General features: G+C 47.2%; 1 protein-coding gene across 1 annotated transcript in view; it reads left to right on the top strand.

Moving 5' to 3' along the window:
• Positions 1 to 17364, top strand: part of LOC119450595 (syndecan-like) — a 111574-nt gene that overhangs the window by 80366 nt on the left and 13844 nt on the right. Inside the window, 3 exon segments of the mRNA XM_037714105.2 lie at positions 8112 to 8171; positions 13117 to 13255; positions 15542 to 15633. Coding sequence (XP_037570033.1) covers positions 8112 to 8171; positions 13117 to 13255; positions 15542 to 15633 — 291 coding nt within the window.

The following is a 17364-nucleotide window of genomic DNA, read 5'->3' as shown; positions in this document are numbered from 1 at the left end:
AGCGACGGGGAATTTGTGGCCAATTTCTCGCGTCGTTATACGTTTCGACAGGACAGGCCTGGCCGGTGGCTTGTCGGGTGTCTGCAGTCCTGTTTCTGATTTGCGGCCCATCGGGGAGAAGGCAGCTCAAACGTCAGTCATAGAGACCCGATGCGGCCGCGGGTGCCACTTCTGCGCATCGTTCCCTTCGCACACCCTTGAAGGCTGGCTCGGATGGCTGTTCGGATTCGCGTGGCGCATGGCACTGCTGTAAACGCCTTGGCGTTTACGGTTTCTTTTTAATTATTGTAGGTGGTGTTTGATCCTGCTCACGTGCGCTGCATGTGTGCATCTTTTAGTTTATTTCTGCTTGTATACAGTCCGCCCCGAAAGTGAGCGTCACCGCTCCTATAACGTTGGAGCATTCGCCCGCGCCGTGTTTTGTTGACAGCGAGACAATCTCGGCGTAAGTTGGCACCCTCGGTATTAGAGGCAGTAGACGCATAGTGCGGGAGATGAAGCATACGTTGGCTCTGCACTTATACCGGTGTGGGAGAAAACAAAAGCGATTTGGCGGAGGAGACCGCGTCCTTCGCGCTCCTTGCAATCGGACTGCATTTTGAACACTGACGGCATTGCATGTGTGTACATGGGGTCGCGTGTGTTGCTATATGCCGTGGCGTCGTTGCCTTATACTGCCACCTGTATGCGGCATCGAAAAATGCGTGGCTGTTGATGCCGCTGGCACATCTCTGGAATGACTGCGCACTTGAGCATTGAACCATTCGTCAATTTGATGTTTTTTGTGTTCTGCGAGCGGTGTATGTGATTCACGCGACAGTTCGCTCATGCCGGCAGATTTTCCCAGAGGGAAAAAAGTTATTGTTCGCGTGTCGTTACTTTTTTTTTTTTAACTTGCGTCGCACCGTGTTGAATGTTCAGTGGCTGCAATCGCGATCTCGTGCCCTTGTCGAACTCCAGTTTAGAGCCGATCGGTTGGAAACTTCAAGCACGGTTGGGGCAGCTAGCTGAACATGTACCGCTGGTCAAGGTAGCACAGCGCTGTATCCTTCAGCTGAAGCATAATCTCGAAGAAACGATGTAAATTCAACTTCTCTCCAGATTTAACGAAGTTTTGCAAGGAAATGTCGGCAAAACATGGGCGTGCCGGATTTATGTGCATATAACGGACGCCATTTACATTAACTGCAAAAGTTCGCCGCTTCCATGAAGGTACACAAAACGCGTTCAACGGGCTCGCTCGAGTCCACGATAACTGCGTGCGCAAGCAGAAATTACTTTTTGCTCTAGAATAAATGTCATTCGCGTGACCTCCAGGAGGAGGAAAAAGAAAGGAAAGGCAGGGAGGTTAACCAGACGCACGTCCGGTTTGCTACCCTACACGGGGAAGGGGTTTAAAGGGATTAAAAGAAAGAGGAGAGAGAGGGAAGAAAGTACTCTCAGTATGAACACGTGCGGTCGCGTGACCTCCAGTATTTTCGATTTAACGAAGCCCTCGCTTTAACGAATTCTCGGATCCCACCGGCTTTTTGTTGTTGTCCATAGCTGACGCAAAGATCAGTAGATCCCGCACGCTTTCCACCAATCGACGTGTGTCCGGATTCTGAAACATGACCAGTATGGGATGTGTTGCAACTGCGTGCAATGATCGAAGAGCTCGGGTTTTGTAGCGTGTGCAACGTGTACGGGGCTCCATGCCGCGTGTACTATACGTTCAGCCTTGGGCCGTGTCGAGTGGCCTCCGTACACGCGGCCCCCCATCATCAGCAGAAGGTCATCGATGGAGCTCGCACACACGCGGGCGCCTATAAATATCGATTTGTCACGGCAAGGAGGGCTACCGCGTTGCTGCGGCCCCTCCGTGGGTGCGTCGCCGTGACACCGGACGCGTATGGATCTCTCCCACCAGAGAGAACTATGTTGGAAGCGAGCGCGCTCTGCAGGATGTTGCAACTTCATCATTTTGGTCGGTGAATGAAAAGCGTCGTTCGTGCTAATCATTGATTGAATGCGTATCATTTGGGCCTGTCGTGTCAATAGTGTTCCATATTCATATATATATATATATATATATATATAGCCAAGTCTATAAGCCGATGAAGGTAGCTTATATTGGCTTTCTGGTAGGTCTTCCAATTAGTTGTAGCGCAGGCGGAACGACGAGGACATGGGCGACACGCGGGACAACACACAGCGCTAATTAGCAACTATCTAGAATGAATGAGGCGTTCGATGTTTGCTATATCCGACCGAGTCTGTACATGTATTTGGCCACGATGTATAGAGCTCTGGCGTAATAAATTACCAGTGCCTGTTTTAATCGAGTCCTTCTAATTCGATACCAGTCCACAAGGCACACTGTCGAATGTAGTGCTGTATGCTGTGGAGGAGCGGTAGCTGCAACGTCAGGCGCGATGTCCGCTATGCGACGAACAGCGTAAGCGTGACACCGCGCTTCTTTGTCGCCAGCCGCTTTGCGTGATTGTGAGACACCTCTCATATTTGATCTAACACACTTCTTATTTGATAGAAGTACGAGTGGAGTATGTGCGCGTAGCAGATTCGCGCCTGTCGTGCTGTGGTTAGGCCCCTACCGCAGGAAGCTGCTTGATGCGTGCTGCCGACTCCGTTACCTCGTAGGGACTTCAGCAGTTAGCGGTCAAACCCGCCAATGAGCGTGAGTTTGACCATGGACAGTGTACACCTCTCAGCTCCGGCCACTATTCTTTCTCGTATAACGTGCTTCGGATAGCGAGTTATCGATCAAATGCGCCCTCATCTATTTTTCAGCGCTCGCACACCGCCCTCCCACCTTCCAAATCGGGCACTTGGTGCCAAAAGAGCGGGGGTGAAAAGTAAAAATAAAGGCGAAGGGCTTTGGTCTTTCTCTCGGACTGTCAGTCGTGCCCCAATTGTGCCGTTCAGCTGTCCCGTAGTTTCGTTGCGAAATGAGATGCAAGGAGGTCTTGGCTGGCCGCTTGAAGCGGTGCTGCTTGTGTAGCTTTGAGACTGTCTTCACGATTTTTGTAATAAGGAGTAATGCAATCCACGTTGGTTCCGGTTGCGCTCACCCATCAGCCTTCGCATACCGCTGTTCTTTATCCTTTGCATTTAGGGCAACAAGCGGGAAAGGAATTGTTGTCTAGATGACAAAATGAAATAGCCAAGGTGCGCTCCTGTTGAATGGCGGTGTGCGACCTAGGTTGGACAAATGCGCCTATAATCACGTTTCCACGCATCGCCTATTCCAAGCCCCTCGCGATGCCCAAGCTATATTTGCTATATCCGACCGAGTCTGTACATGTGTATTTGGCAACGATGTATAGAGCTCTGGCGTAATAAATTACCAGTATTCTGAGTGGCTATGTGTATGCTGGCGCGAAACGAAGTTACCATCACGTCGGAAGACATTCATTCAGTCACGCTTTTAGTTTTTCAGCGCAACTGCAGGTGCAAACGCACGTTTGCATAGCGGATTGCGCTTGCGCAAATCGTTTTAAGGTCAAGTTCAAATTTGCCTTGATTACAACACAGCCGACTTGTGATGTTTCAGCAAAATCAGTCCACGATGTGCGGCGGCTAGGCAAGCGACATCGAGGAATGCCAGGCGTCCATAGCGGGACCTTTATTCGTGAGCCTGGCGCCACGAGGCAATATTGCTTGTCTCCGAGGCATGCGCTCTGGTTCGCCTTAACGGCCTTAACAACTCCAGGATCTCATTGTCCCCCCCCCCCCCCCCCCCTCCCGAACTTTCGTACGCAGCTGCCTCCTTTTATAGTTGCTCCAATGTTCCAAAGGGTTATCGTTCTCCTTCTACGTCCTTCTTGTTTCCTCTATGCATTCCTGACGCCGGTGTTTCGGTTATTTTTCTCTAGAAGCCGCGCCCAGCTGCCCTCGCGATATTACGCAAGCGCGCGGCTTTTCTCCTGGGCCTCGGGGGCGATCAAGAACAGAACACTATGCTATACTTTAAGCGTCAGTCTTTTGTTCTCCTCCGTGTCCGGGAAAAGACGAGAGGATAAAGGTTTCGTGTCCCCCCCCTGCTGATGCAAGCCTGCCCCCCACGCGGTGTCCTCCTCGTCTGAAGCTCGCGTCAAGATGGCGGCGGCGTCGTTGTCGCAAGCATCTCCTGGAATCCCACTATATTGGCCCCTTCGCGGTCCGGGGGCGCCCCTGTCGCCTCCACTGACAACAAACACTGGCTTCCTCGCGAAAGCCCGGCGTTTTCGTTTCTTGTCTATTTCCTTTATGTCTGGTGGCAGTCAGCTTCTGTGTCCCTTCGCCCGCTTGTCCTCTGTTCCTGTCTGCCTCCAACCGCGTGGTGCGGGCAGGGACGAGCTTTAGTTGGGCTTCTTCGGGGGCCGTTGCGCGGCTGAGGCGTCGGGGATTCAAAACGAAGGAACCGCGGCTTGAGGAGGTGCGTAGATGGAGCGAATGAGGATGGTGCCGGGGTGGAGGGGTTGCGGGACCTCGTGCTGCTTCCTCGCTTGTCGACCTTTCTTTCGTGTGTTTGCGTGGCGCCGCGAGAGATGGGAGGGCGTCCGGTGTGTTCGCCATTGTTCGCGTCGTGCAACTCGACGTCGTGAAGCTGGAGTCTTCCCGGGGACTGCTTCTTGGGGGCCTCGCGCTGGGGAACCCCCCCCCCCCCCCCCCCCCTCGTCTTATTCAACGCGGGTTGCCACATTTCACTAGCTGCCGCTCCGCCTCTCTGCACTCTCGGTGGTGAAAATCAGTCGGTGTCGACTTTTCACCTACACCGACCTGAAAGCCCACCCCTTCCCGCCGTATTCATCGGCCTTTTATCTGAGTTGGATCGCTTTTCAGAAACGTTTCTCGTCGTGGTTGTCGGTGCTGTCCGAACAGAGTTCCCTCTACAGTTCAGCACAAAATGGGGCACTCCCACGAGCCTCGTATTGTGTTTCTTTTTCTTTTTTTCGCGTGTTGTAAGGTTTCCCTAGACTGGCGCGCCTGCGTAACCTTGTCAACTTCCGTTGAACGGGAACCTGTGGCTGGCGATCGCTGACCACAGCGTCAGCTTTCCATCTAAATGCGCTTTTGTCACCTGTCTACGTTCAAACTAACGTTGAGGACCCCGTTTCTCTTCCAATGCCTCAGTAGCTCTGTATCCTTAAACCGAACTTTCGCACCCTTCTGCGCTGAACGACTTCCTGCGCTGCAGTCTAGATTATTGAGAAATCATTGGTTACTGGACGAGTAACGAATTTCTGTACCAGCAATTAAATTATAGTGTTCTGGGAGCGTTTTTACACATACACGCTCAAGCGAGAAACAGGGCGTAGCTATTGAAGGTTCAGATTGCCCATACCACAGTTCAGCTTGTTACTTAGTGCAGATTACATCCAGCGCCCTTTAATTGCGCCAACTATAATGCAACCTCAGGCTTGTCCATCTGCATTTGAAGAACCTCCCATAGTGACAGATAGCTCAGATGATCGCGCGCTGCCTCCTATGCTGGTTGCAATTGAACAGTTGTACGCACGAATTCGGGCCGACTTCACATGAGTTTGGTGATGACAATTCAAAAATTCTCGTAACCAGCTGCGGTACAGACAGGAAAAGGTGTTACCGCTAAAACAAAGTAATACCATCTTGACCAAAATATCGCTGCTCATCGTGATTTACGAGCACAAAATTCAACTCTCGATGAGAATACCTGGACACCGGAATGCCACATTTCGCGCGTGTCGCTCTGGTGGATTAAGGCAAGCTATAGCATCGAAACTACATGCCGAGATTACATCTATTCTTCTGCGGCTAATGTTTCGGGGTTGTCTGAGAAGTGAAATAAATCTAATTCATGTGGTGCGAAGCCAAGTGTCGGCATATTCCCCTTATCGGGTAGAAGAGCCGGGCATTTGGTGTGCTTGATAATGGTTGGGCTTCTTGTGCGGGGGTGGGTCCGATGAGCTCTGCTACGGTCGATGCCTTTTTCGTTTTGTTCTTCTGGAGCGCAACTTTACGGGTGGCGCTCACAATGCTGACGGCGGGGGACAACAGCTTGGCACTTTTCCTCTTCGTCCTCGTCCTCCCTGTTGTGTCGGCCACCTCGGCGCACGTCAGCTAGCGGGGTGAGGACCGGGAGCTGTCTGGGCAGAAGCCAGCGTTGTTGTGGGTGTCGTTGTCGCCTCCTCCTCGTATAGGTTCGGCGCAGGGGCCAGCAGCAAGCAGTCTTGGGGGCAGGAAGTGGCTCGATTGCGAAGCGCGGACACGGGCCCCCGGTGTGAAAGAGTGTGAGGGAGGGGAGGGCAGGACGATGAGATGGGGGCAATACCCGCGGGCTTTCTCCTCGACTGACGGGGCGCTTACCCAGCGGCTTTGGGAGGAGAGTGCAGTTTGCTGGGGGCATCGGACGGGCCTGCCTGCGCCTCCTCCGCTTCTTCTTCTTCTTTTTTTTTTTTTTCGAACCCCACTCCAGTACCCTCGCCGTTCTTTGTTCCCCCTGCATCCATGCCGCACTTCTGATGCTTCCTGCAATTCTCTTTAATGTTTTTTTTTCGTTCCCTCCATCTTCCCTGGCTCGCGGACTTTTACCCTGGCGGTCCCTCCTACTCGCCCTTATTTCGCGCGGTTGTTCGTTGCCGCTTTCACTTCCGGTTTCTTCCTTCCTTCTGTTCTCGTGGTTCTCCTGCACCCTTGTACATCTTACGTCACCATGTTCTTGCCGTTTCCGTTTTTTTTTTTCTCATTCATTCTTACCGTCGTTTCCGCGGCGTTCCAGCTTGCACAAATGGCGTATTTCGCGTAGTTGTCTTTTCCGCCTGTTTAGGGGGGAAGTTTGGCTCTTGGCCCATCGCACATCCGCTCGTCAGTAACTTCCAGCGGGTGAGATGAATCGGCGAGATGTGCATCGTTAGTTTCACGTCGCCTCTTCCTATTTACGAACGTTCAAAGTGTATCTCTTGCGCGATGCCTACCACTCGACTCTCAATCACGGTCGTTGCGTCGGCTTCTATTAGTGTGTTCCGACCTATACTTGAACTTCGTGAACATCAATTAGCGGCCCTCTGAACTCGAGGCTGTGAAAACAGGCCGGGGTGGCGTTTAATTTCACTTGAACGGATACATTCTTGCCTCATATGTACGGACGATGTTTGAAATCAAGTTTTACATTTATGTTATTCCTTTGTACCGGAGGCATATGTCGTTACTTACATTTGAAAACGTACATTGTCGGTAAAGAGCACGTACAGCTTCTGCTTCGCGATAAGAATTACGAACGCGGGCTGTCCTTGTATTTATTTTATTATTGTGCGCTTGGAGCTCTCCTGCGAGCTGCTTCTACGGTGGAACCCGACGACCACCGTCCTTTATTTAACCGGCACCGTCTCTCCGGCAAAGTTAATGAGAAGCGCTCGCCGGTTGCTCGCCTCGCAGCTTTCGAATAGCGCACTTCCTAATTCTTCTCCTTCTACGCGTAATCGTGCAACAGAACCACATAAGCCCCTAGTATTAGGCGCCCATTTTGTTTGAGCATAACGCGTGTGTGAACAATTTACAATGCACGTGGCTAACATTGTGCGGGCCGAAAGGCTGGAAAGAGGCGCGCGGGCTTCTTTTAATCTAGGCTAGTTAAGCAGCATTAAAAAAAAAAAGTAATAAAGAAACCGGGGGTTTCTTGTGTGTGCAGCATTCATGCATGTGCTGTGGTGCTTACAGAACCACAGCCATAAAGTGCTCGAAGTCGCCGCACAGTAAACCATTGTGCGTGTGTGCGTGTGTGTAATCATTTGCAACATGGTGGCTTCCGTAACTGCATGGCGGAACTGACATAATTAGTAACTAAAAATTGAACTAAGTACTAGAAATAGCAAGTGTTCAGTTTCTTGCGTGGTGGTACTGCCGTGCAATCTCGAACGCCTTACCCTGGGCCTCCTGTTTCAGCTTGCATTGAGTGCAGCAGTATCTATTGAGTGTGTAGAAGCTTTGCTGTGTGCTTCACTTGTGATCAATTTTGTGGGTGTTTAGCGAAAGATTTGCCACGTTTAATTGAAACAGGGAAAATCTCATCAGCTTTCATTAGGGTTGCATATGATACGTTTGTGCGCATATGTACACTTGTCTAAAATTTTCTTTACCTTGTTTGTTTGCAGGTGCAAAGCACAACAGAAAAGCATGGCGATAACGGCATGTTCTTCATTGATGATCCCCAGGTATTACCTCCTAACACCCTTGTTCCTCTTAACGTGGTTTGTGCATTTTGGATGTTGTACCTTCCCACACATCCCCCAATGAACCACACATATGGTCAGCCGAAATCCCCAGTTGTCTTCTGCCAGCGAAATATTTCAAATGTTCAAGAACTTTTCACAAACTTAGAGGACCCCACTGTTAAAGGGTATCTGCTTCAAATCTCGGACCAGGAGTTTTGGGAGGTTTTTCAATTTAATGAAGCTTTTACAAAAGCAGTGCATATGAGACGCTTTTCATAAATGAGATTAGCAGCATTTTACTCAGAATTCGGAACACCCTGATTGCAGCAGATAGACGCAGACACATTTGAGTTGGTGACTGATGTTAGTCATATACACACAACCAGTTATTCATAGCAGCTAAATGAGAAAATGACAACTTGTTGTTTAGATAAAATCTTGCTAAAATTATATTGAATGTCTGCGCCATTTGAAACACTGAAAGCATATCTGCACATCATTGCACTGAAATGATCAGAATACTTCCATTCTGGGAAGTGTGTTGGGATTGTAATGCAACTGCCATTTACAAAGGTACAGCATTCCAGTAAAATTTTGTGGTTGTTTGGGGGCAGTGTCACTATTTCAGTGGATGTTGGGTTTTAAGGTCGCATCCAAACTGCTTTTTATTAATATGCTTTTTATGGTTTGTAATAACCACACAGTGTGAAAAAAAAAGTCAGCGTGCTGCCCTGCCTCTTAAGAATTGTTCATAACTACACCTAAAGGATAAATCACAACGCATAGGAGACACTCATTGCCACAACCTTTCGTTTTTTGTGTGCTCTTGAAGCTCAGTAATACCGAATTTTGCACCAGCTAGCCCTGGCTGAACCTTACATGCTTTTACCCAAACCTGTGTGCATTGCAATGTAAGTGCTGTATTGCTGCATTCAGTGCATTAATCTAGGCACAGTGTTCAGTATGGCACTTTGGCTACGAAATTCTACTGCAGAGGAGAAGGTGATGGATTCAATTCCTGGCCATGACAGCTGCATTGTAATGAGGCTAGAATGCAAAGTGCTCATCCAGGTGGTCAATATTAGTCTGGAGGGTTCCACTAGAGTGTCTTATAACCTGGATGTTGCAATGGCACATTGCCTATAGAATCATTTTATAGAAAATATTCTTGCAGTTCGCCATTTGCTTGCATGCTGCTGTGCCTCCGTTATCTCTGGGTTTTTCCACTTGCTGTAGCAGATATGACAGCAAAATAACATATAGCCCCAAGTTCTTGTCCCGTCTGACGAGATGGATTTATCTAAGATGTCGTGATGAAACATGGAGAAGAAAAGCTGCCACTGTGAACCATTCCTATTTGTGCAAACGAAATACAACCGAGTTCTTTATATTTTATAGTATTGTTATTTAATATTTTGTATTTAATATTTTCATATTGGGGAAAGAACTAAGGCTGGGAAAGTAAAGGGATTTATAACCATTACATATGTACTATGCAGGTTATGCTTTACATCCTAGTCAATCAGACTTCATCATCGTCAGCCTATATTTATGTTCACTGTAGGATGAAGGCCTCTCCCTGTGATCTCCAATTGTCAGACAACCTTTATGATTAACATGAGTTGCGCCATAACTGTTAAACCAGAATGGCAGGCTAGTTGGTGGGTTGACCTTGGCTGCAAAGGTATGCATGGTTCACAGCATGAACTAAGTATGTTGCAGGGGAGCAAACATGGGGAGCTCTATCAGGAAGCTTTGCATTAATAGCTGTGAAGGTTTCCAGATAGCTTCCAAACTTAAATTGCATCCCCAATGAGGATGGTATAAATTGCGATAAAACTGCTTTTCATGCTTTCTCGACAGCTGCCTTCGTCAGTCCACAAACAGCGCTTATAGGGCAGCAGGAAATCTGTTATGTGATAGGGTAGTTTAGAGCGCCGTAACTGTTAAGGCAGAATGACAGGCTAGTTGGTGGCTTGACCTTGGACACTTTGCTACTGCCGCTAAAAAGACAAAGGACGAGCAATACAAGTCCCGCATTGCCTGTCTTGTCTGTGTCTCTTTAGCTGCACTGGTAAAATGCCTAGAATGTATCATTTGTCTTTGCAGCAGACGTAACAGGAAGCTGCAATGTCCTGCATGTTAGTTGACGATAGCAAATGCCAAGTTCTCAACTTCAGCGGTTTGATTTGAATGTGATGTATTGAAACTAGAGCACTGCACGGGCCGATTTTTTTCAGCCCGGGCCCGTTCTTACGTTGGGTGGCCCGCCCGAGCCCGATCAAAACGTTTATGGCGAGACCCGGGCCCGGCCTGGGCCCGGAAATCTACGTTACCCGCCCGGGGGCCCGGCCCGCCACCCCTTTACCTTAGGCCCGAGCCCGACTCGAAACCGGCCCGAACCCGGCCCGAGACCGAAAAATGATGTTTTTCAGAGTTAAGACGCCCGAGAATAACTCGCTGCACGTTACATGCACACCACCAGAAAGCCTGAGCCCGGCCCGGGCCCGCGTCAAAAAACCCGAGCCCGGCCCGGGCCCGAGGTCAAAAAGCACACGCCGTGCCCGAGCCCGGCCCGAGCCCGTGAAAAAACTGTTCTACCCGGCCCGGCCCATGGGCCGGGCGCGGGCTTTCGGGTAAGCCCGAGCCCGTGCAGTGCTCTAATTGAAACGAAGTTATTATTGCTGTTTTTTCTTTTGTAGAGCAGTTTGCTGCAGGTGCTGCCTGCGCATTGCATTCACTTAGCTCTAACAAGAGTTGATGCTGTTGCTGTTACCGTTGGCCACTAGGCTGCTTCCCATTCTCCTTGAGAACTAGCTGCCTGGAGTCCCCCTTATTGGTTCTAGCATAAGAAGAGGCAAACTAGTGCTGATGTGTACAGGCATGTGTAGGTAGCTCTTATGACACCTTCATATACCGCTTCAACCAATATTCATCGTGAGCTCTATTGTTGCGGTGGGTATTGTGGGTGGTGTAAATGTGCTGGCTGTAACATTTGCCCTGGAGGTGTTTTTGTACATTTTCTTTACCAAAGGAAAGAGCCGTGCTACACAAGAACACTTCTAGCTTGAGACGATGTTGATCACTTGCACTATTTTGCCGCCAGTAACTTTGCTACTGTTGGATAAGTCCTCCGATATTCTGGTATACAGCTATGCTGCCATGTTTCGAGTACTGAAGCTCACGCATGGCAATCAGCAGCTATGGAATGCACAGTGTGATAAATGCAGAGGGGTTTAACTTCCTGCCATATTAGCAGCTGTGTTTATGGAGATGCTGTGTGCACTTGTACCAGTTCTTCAGGCCATGTAGACCCAATGGCATTTTGTATGTGCATGCATTTCTGCTTGGCACAGTGAATTCATATTCACGTGCAGATATGCTGGAATGTACACACATTTTAAATATTTAAAGAAAAAGTTAAGTCTTCAAATAACTTTTAAATAGCAAAGTAGTTCAATATAGTAAAGTTAAAAGTTCAATTAACAGCTAAACATTTAACTTAATTCAACAACTAGTGTGAAATGTCGCTAGTTTGGGAAACTAAGCATTTGTGCCTGCCTCCCCAATTGTATTGGCAGTATGACCACCAAGGCACAGGAACAGAAAATAAACAAAGATGGAAAGAAAAACTATAGCAAATGGTAAGGCGATATAACGGCAGTTCGGGTGGTCTCAAGCAATGAAAGACGACAGCGAAAAGAAGTTTTTACGCAAAAGCTGACGTTTATCGCTCTTTTTATCTGAGCACGCATCAAGTGCTAAGATGCTTCGCTTGCTTCTTTGCTTCTCGAGGTGCTTTTCGTGTCGTCTGGTTCTCTTGCGAGCAGAATCGCCATTCTCTATAAACATAATAATTGGGAATTCCTGCCAGTGTTTCCTGCTTATTATTTCACAAGAGAAGCTCTGATTATGTGTCTGCATAACTGGGGGAATCATCTCGAAGGCAAGACTGAGAATTTACAGGGTAGCCAGCCGGTATTTACACTGGCTAACCTCCTTGGCTTTCTTTCCCTTTCTCTCTCTCTCTACATTACGGCATGTCTCTGGGCAAGGAAAGGCACCTGCACTGTGTTTAGTTGAAGAGAAATTTAAATTTAGCTCCTCCCGTCCTTCCGCATTGGCGTCTTCTGGTTCCTCCTGGCATTCAGCATCATTGAGCTACGCCAGGCTTCCCTAAACAAATTGAAGGAACTGCTCCGCTTCGAAGTCGAGGCACTTTCTTTACATCTAGTAGGACATCACCTTTGTCTTTGCTGAAGTAACTATCAAAATAAGCTGCTTCTCGAAGTGTCGCGCACATATTTTGTCCAATGCTTTGAGTGCTCGCTTATGGAATGTACACACATTTTAAATATTTTAAATAACTTTTAAAGCAAAGTAGTTCAATATAGTAAAGTTAAAAGTTCGATTAACAGCTAAACATTCAACTTAATTTAACAACTAGTGTGAAATGTCGCTAGTTTGGGAAACTAAGCAATTTGTGCCTGCCTCCCCAATTGTATTGGCAGTATGACCACCAAGTCTGTCTGCATTAAAAAAAGTTCTTCATGGCAGGTAACATTTAAGATTTCGTTTTCCAAGGGGCCATCCAGTGGTAAAAGTAAACTTGGGATGTCATTTCTGTTGCAATTTTATAGCTTTTGAACTCATCAGTTGGGCTCATTCCTAACATATCGCTCTTGACTCACTCTTTCATTGCTAAAATTTTATGTGCTAGACATGCGGCAAGTTATATATGAAGTGTACCGCATTGCATTTGCTGATCATTTACTGCTTATTTACATTGAACTGAGCTTAGTCTGCTTGCGACTTCAGTCATAAGGCTGGTACGTTAGCACTTGGTTGCTAAAATTTTCTTTGTTACGCAGAGAGGTAGATACTTATGTGCTGTTAAAAATTTGTGGCACTTGGTGCAATCAAACTTTTGCCATCCATTATGCAGAGTGACCAGGCTGTGGAAGGCAGTGCAGATTTTGAAGACACGGACTCGTCCTCTGGGATAGGAGACGATGAAGATGCTGAGGGCTCTGGGGACGAACACCTATCCGAGGAGGAAATGGGCTCGGGGACAGTAGGTCCAGGTGAGTGTGGTCAAAATATGGCACTTGCTTTCATAAATTGTAGTTGGACATATGAAACATTTCGAGGCATGATGTCTTCAGAGCTGGCATTAGAATTCTTATTGGGACTTGAGAAAACTGCCATTGTAGCAGCTTTCACTCAGGTGATACTGCACGTGGCCCTGTAACTGTGTGTGATACTAGAGGGCACTAGCTTGGTTCGGACCAACCATAGTTTACTACAGTAATAACTAGAGGGAACTCACTCTGGCTCTGCAATCATTGAGCCACCAAGGGGATTAATGGTTAGTAGATGGATTTGTCTGATCTTCGTGCTTGTGACTTGACACGTTCTGGTGGTTTTCTTTATTGCACTGTATCTGCCATCATTGGCCTCGGTTTCAAAAGCAATCTATTCTTTTTGGAAATGCAGAATAAGACTGCGAACACGGGGGCATAATTGCTACAACTTGCAGCAGTTCCGCATGTCCGTGCATCCGTGATGTAATGGTTTCAATATCTGACTTCCGTGCTAGCAGGTCCTGTGTTCTAACCCTGCTGTCGGACAATTTTATTAATGTTCATTTAATTCATAACGCTGTACTTTCCTGAAAATGATGAGTTTGTAAAGTCATGAAGCCGCTCAAAGCCAAAAGGATGAAGTTAAGGCAAATCCATCTACTACCCATCATTCTCATGCTGGCCGAGCCGCTCTGCTTGCATCTCCTATAGGCACCAACGCCACAGTTCCCTCTAGTAGTTCTATGAAACTCTCAGACCAACCATACACAAGGCATAGATGCGCATAAACTGCTAGAGGAAGACCAGCTCAGGTGTGTAGCACTGCAAGTGGTTATGCAGAGTTTAACTGCATGAATATTACTCTTGTCCTCGATATTCTGCGTGTATCTTCACATGGCAATTAAAGGAAGCAAGTTGCCTGTTCTTTTTAATGAGAGCTGATGGCCCTTGCGGCAGTTGCCACCACTGTGCAATGTGCTGTAAGGGAACTGTTGGCATATCCTTCTGGATGTGCCTTCCTAAAATCTACTGCTGTATGGGGAGTTTCTCGCAAGTCAGCTGCAAAGAAATTTCACTTTAGCCAGATAGGTTATAAATGAGTTGTATATCTGGTCAGACGATTGACGGCCTTTGCCAAAATTGTATTAGTTTTCTTGTGAACACCTTTAAATATTACCTTAGTGGACGAAGTGGGTGCATGATCATGATTAGAGGACATGACACAAATTCCAGAATGCTGCCGCCAAGATTTTCGGCACTGCATCACCACCGCCAGGTCTCTGAGGTTCATGTCCAGCTGCTGGGCATATTTCTTGGCGTTCTGTGTTAATTCATGCGTAATGTCAGTTCATTTTATGCATAAAAAAGTCTGTTTTTGTATGTAAGGTTTCTGTGGTTCATCCATTTCTATTTCAAGTGTAAAATTTTTCAATGAGGCTGCACTAAATCTAACCTGCTTATTAAACTAGCCTTCTTATGTAGTCCATAATTTCATTGGCATAAAGGAGTACTTAAAGGAGCGCTGATGCATTGCTTGATGTTGTAGAAGCTTTACTGCACTCTTCTCATAAGTATTATACACTTAGCAAGTATCAAAGCTGGAAATCATCGGATATTTGGTACAGAAGCTAGTCTCTAAATGCCGGAGCAGGCGTTAAGGCATTATTGCAATGTCATGACACAGAAAAATTAGCTCGCATCGTGAAGCAGTAAGGCTAGATTGCTGGACATGTTTCTTCAGGCTGCATTCTCGTGTGGCAGTCACAGTAATCGAACTAACAGAGTGATCAAACGTGTCATCATGCAACCACTGCTTGGATACTGGTTTGTAGAAACTGCTGTTATTGAAAATTTATAGCATTCAAAAGCTTGCCAGTACTTATATGGTTGAGATGGTTTGGGCCCTTATTTGACTAGGAAATCAAGCGTAAATGTCATATCAATACTCCTTTTAATGTCTGTTATGTTTCAGCACATACTTCACTGCACGAGCAGATGCTGCCCCATACCTGTGCACTCATGCAGTGTGCTGTAGCGAACAGCAGGACATTATAGTGTTGTTGAAACTCGAGCTCCTCATTAGAAACTTGCCTGTATGACATAAGAGGCACCTGCCTTGATGGATGGGTCCCTTTGTTGGGCCTCCGGCTTCAGTGGCAGCTCTCCTAGCAGCTGTCAGCAGGATATCTGGATGGATTACTGTCTGCGGCATTGCTCGTAGTTGGCCATTGTTCTTGCTTGATTGAGCTTGCCTTGCTTCAGAGCTCGTGTCGCCCTTGTTTGCAGTGTTTGTCACACCCAAAGTCACGGTGGTCACGGACACGAAACACCCTCCCAAATACGAAGCCAAGCCGAAGGGCACGTCTCACAGTCCTGAGGTGAGTTCATATGCATGCAGGTGACGGCTTTGTCAAACTCCTCCATACCCAACCCATCTCCTTGTTTTCCTAATCCCTGATCTCACTGCTTTGTGTTTAAATCATGGAAATTAACAGCAGGAAATCTGTGATCACTATTGGGGGCATTCATATTGTGAAATATCCAAATAAAGTCGAATATGAATACTTGTAAAAAAAAAACATTACCTCCAAATATTAAATTGAACATTGAATATTTACGCACTTCTAAGCAGTGATATGTAAAGTCTATGTGGAAGAGGCTCATTTACATATTCGATGCATGCATGTAATGCTCTTCTCATTTGAACGTCTGGTTGAGGAGTTTTTAATTAAGAAACAGCTGCTACCAGTATCTGCACACATCTGGTGATGTGCTGGTCTCTTGTTTCATTGCAGTCATTGTCATGGTGTGCCAGAGTGTTGTGTTCATGGAATGAGAGAAGTACATGTATTACTGCAGCACCACACGTAATTTAAAAATGCTAGACTATTGCTAGATGATTTAAAGATGGTTAGACGGGTCAAATAAGTTTACTTCGCCTGAATCGAGGTGACATTCGTTCATAGGCTGCCTAAAAGCGAGGCCTTTTATAAATTAATGTTATACGAGGTGCTATAACACCTTTACTGCTTATGGTACAACATCTTAAGTGCTGTCCCCTTCAAAGTAGTCCCCTCTACTGGCAATGCACTCTTCCCATCTTCCCTTTTTGAAAAGCCTCCTGGAACGCACTTTCTGGAATGGCACGCAGCTCTCTTCTCGCATTGTCTTGTTTCTCCTCTACGATTTGGAAATGACATCCTTTCAAGGTGGTTTTCAGCTTGGGGAATAGAAGTCTGCTGGGGCTAGGTCCGGAGAATATGGTAGGTGGGGCACAACAGGAGTGTGGTGTTTCAATAAGTAGCTGCGGACAAGAAGTGACGCATGAGCTGGGCATTGTCATGACGCAACATCCAAGCCTGATTTTCCCACAATTCGGGCCTCTTACTGCGCACTGAATCTCTCAAACGTGCTAGGATTCCCTGGTAAACTTTTTTGTTTACCGTCTGACCATGTGTCACAAGTTCCTGATGGACAATGCCTTTGCAGTCACACAACCAACATCACCTTCATTTTTTACCGACTCGTGTGTTTTTTTTTTTTTTGACGAGGAGAACCTTTGGCCGCCCACTGCGATGACTGCACTGTCATTTCAATATCGTAGCCATAAACCCATGTCTCATCGCCTGTTATGATGTTCTTAAAGTTTTCATCATTGGCAGCAGTGAGCAGTTCCTGGCTGATTTCAACACGGGTCTGCTTCTGTTCATCAGTCAACAAGCACGGCACGAATTTTGCACTGACATGACGTATCCTAACTTTGTGACTCAAAATTTCATGACATGATCCTACGCTGATACCCACTTCGTCAGCGACTACTTGAACAGTCAAACGACGATTTCCACGAATCGCAGTTCGAACTCTCTCAACGTGGTCTTCTGTGGATGTGGAAGGTTGTCCAGGCTCGAGATCGTCACCGACCGACATTCTTCCGTCTTCAAAGCGCTTGAACCAATCGCAGCACTGCGTGCGACTCGCACAGTCCTCCCCGTATGCTTGGCTTAGCAACTGAAATGTCTCTGTGAAAGTTTTCCCAAGTTTGTAGCAGAACTTCACACATGCAGGCGCGCACGTGCTGTTCTTCCAATTCCTTCATTGTCACTTTGGCA

Source organism: Dermacentor silvarum, chromosome 4, assembly GCF_013339745.2.
Source record: "Dermacentor silvarum isolate Dsil-2018 chromosome 4, BIME_Dsil_1.4, whole genome shotgun sequence".
Lineage (NCBI taxonomy): Eukaryota > Metazoa > Arthropoda > Arachnida > Ixodida > Ixodidae > Dermacentor > Dermacentor silvarum.
Note: the sequence above shows the minus strand (reverse complement) of the source record. Positions and strands in the feature narration are given on the sequence as shown.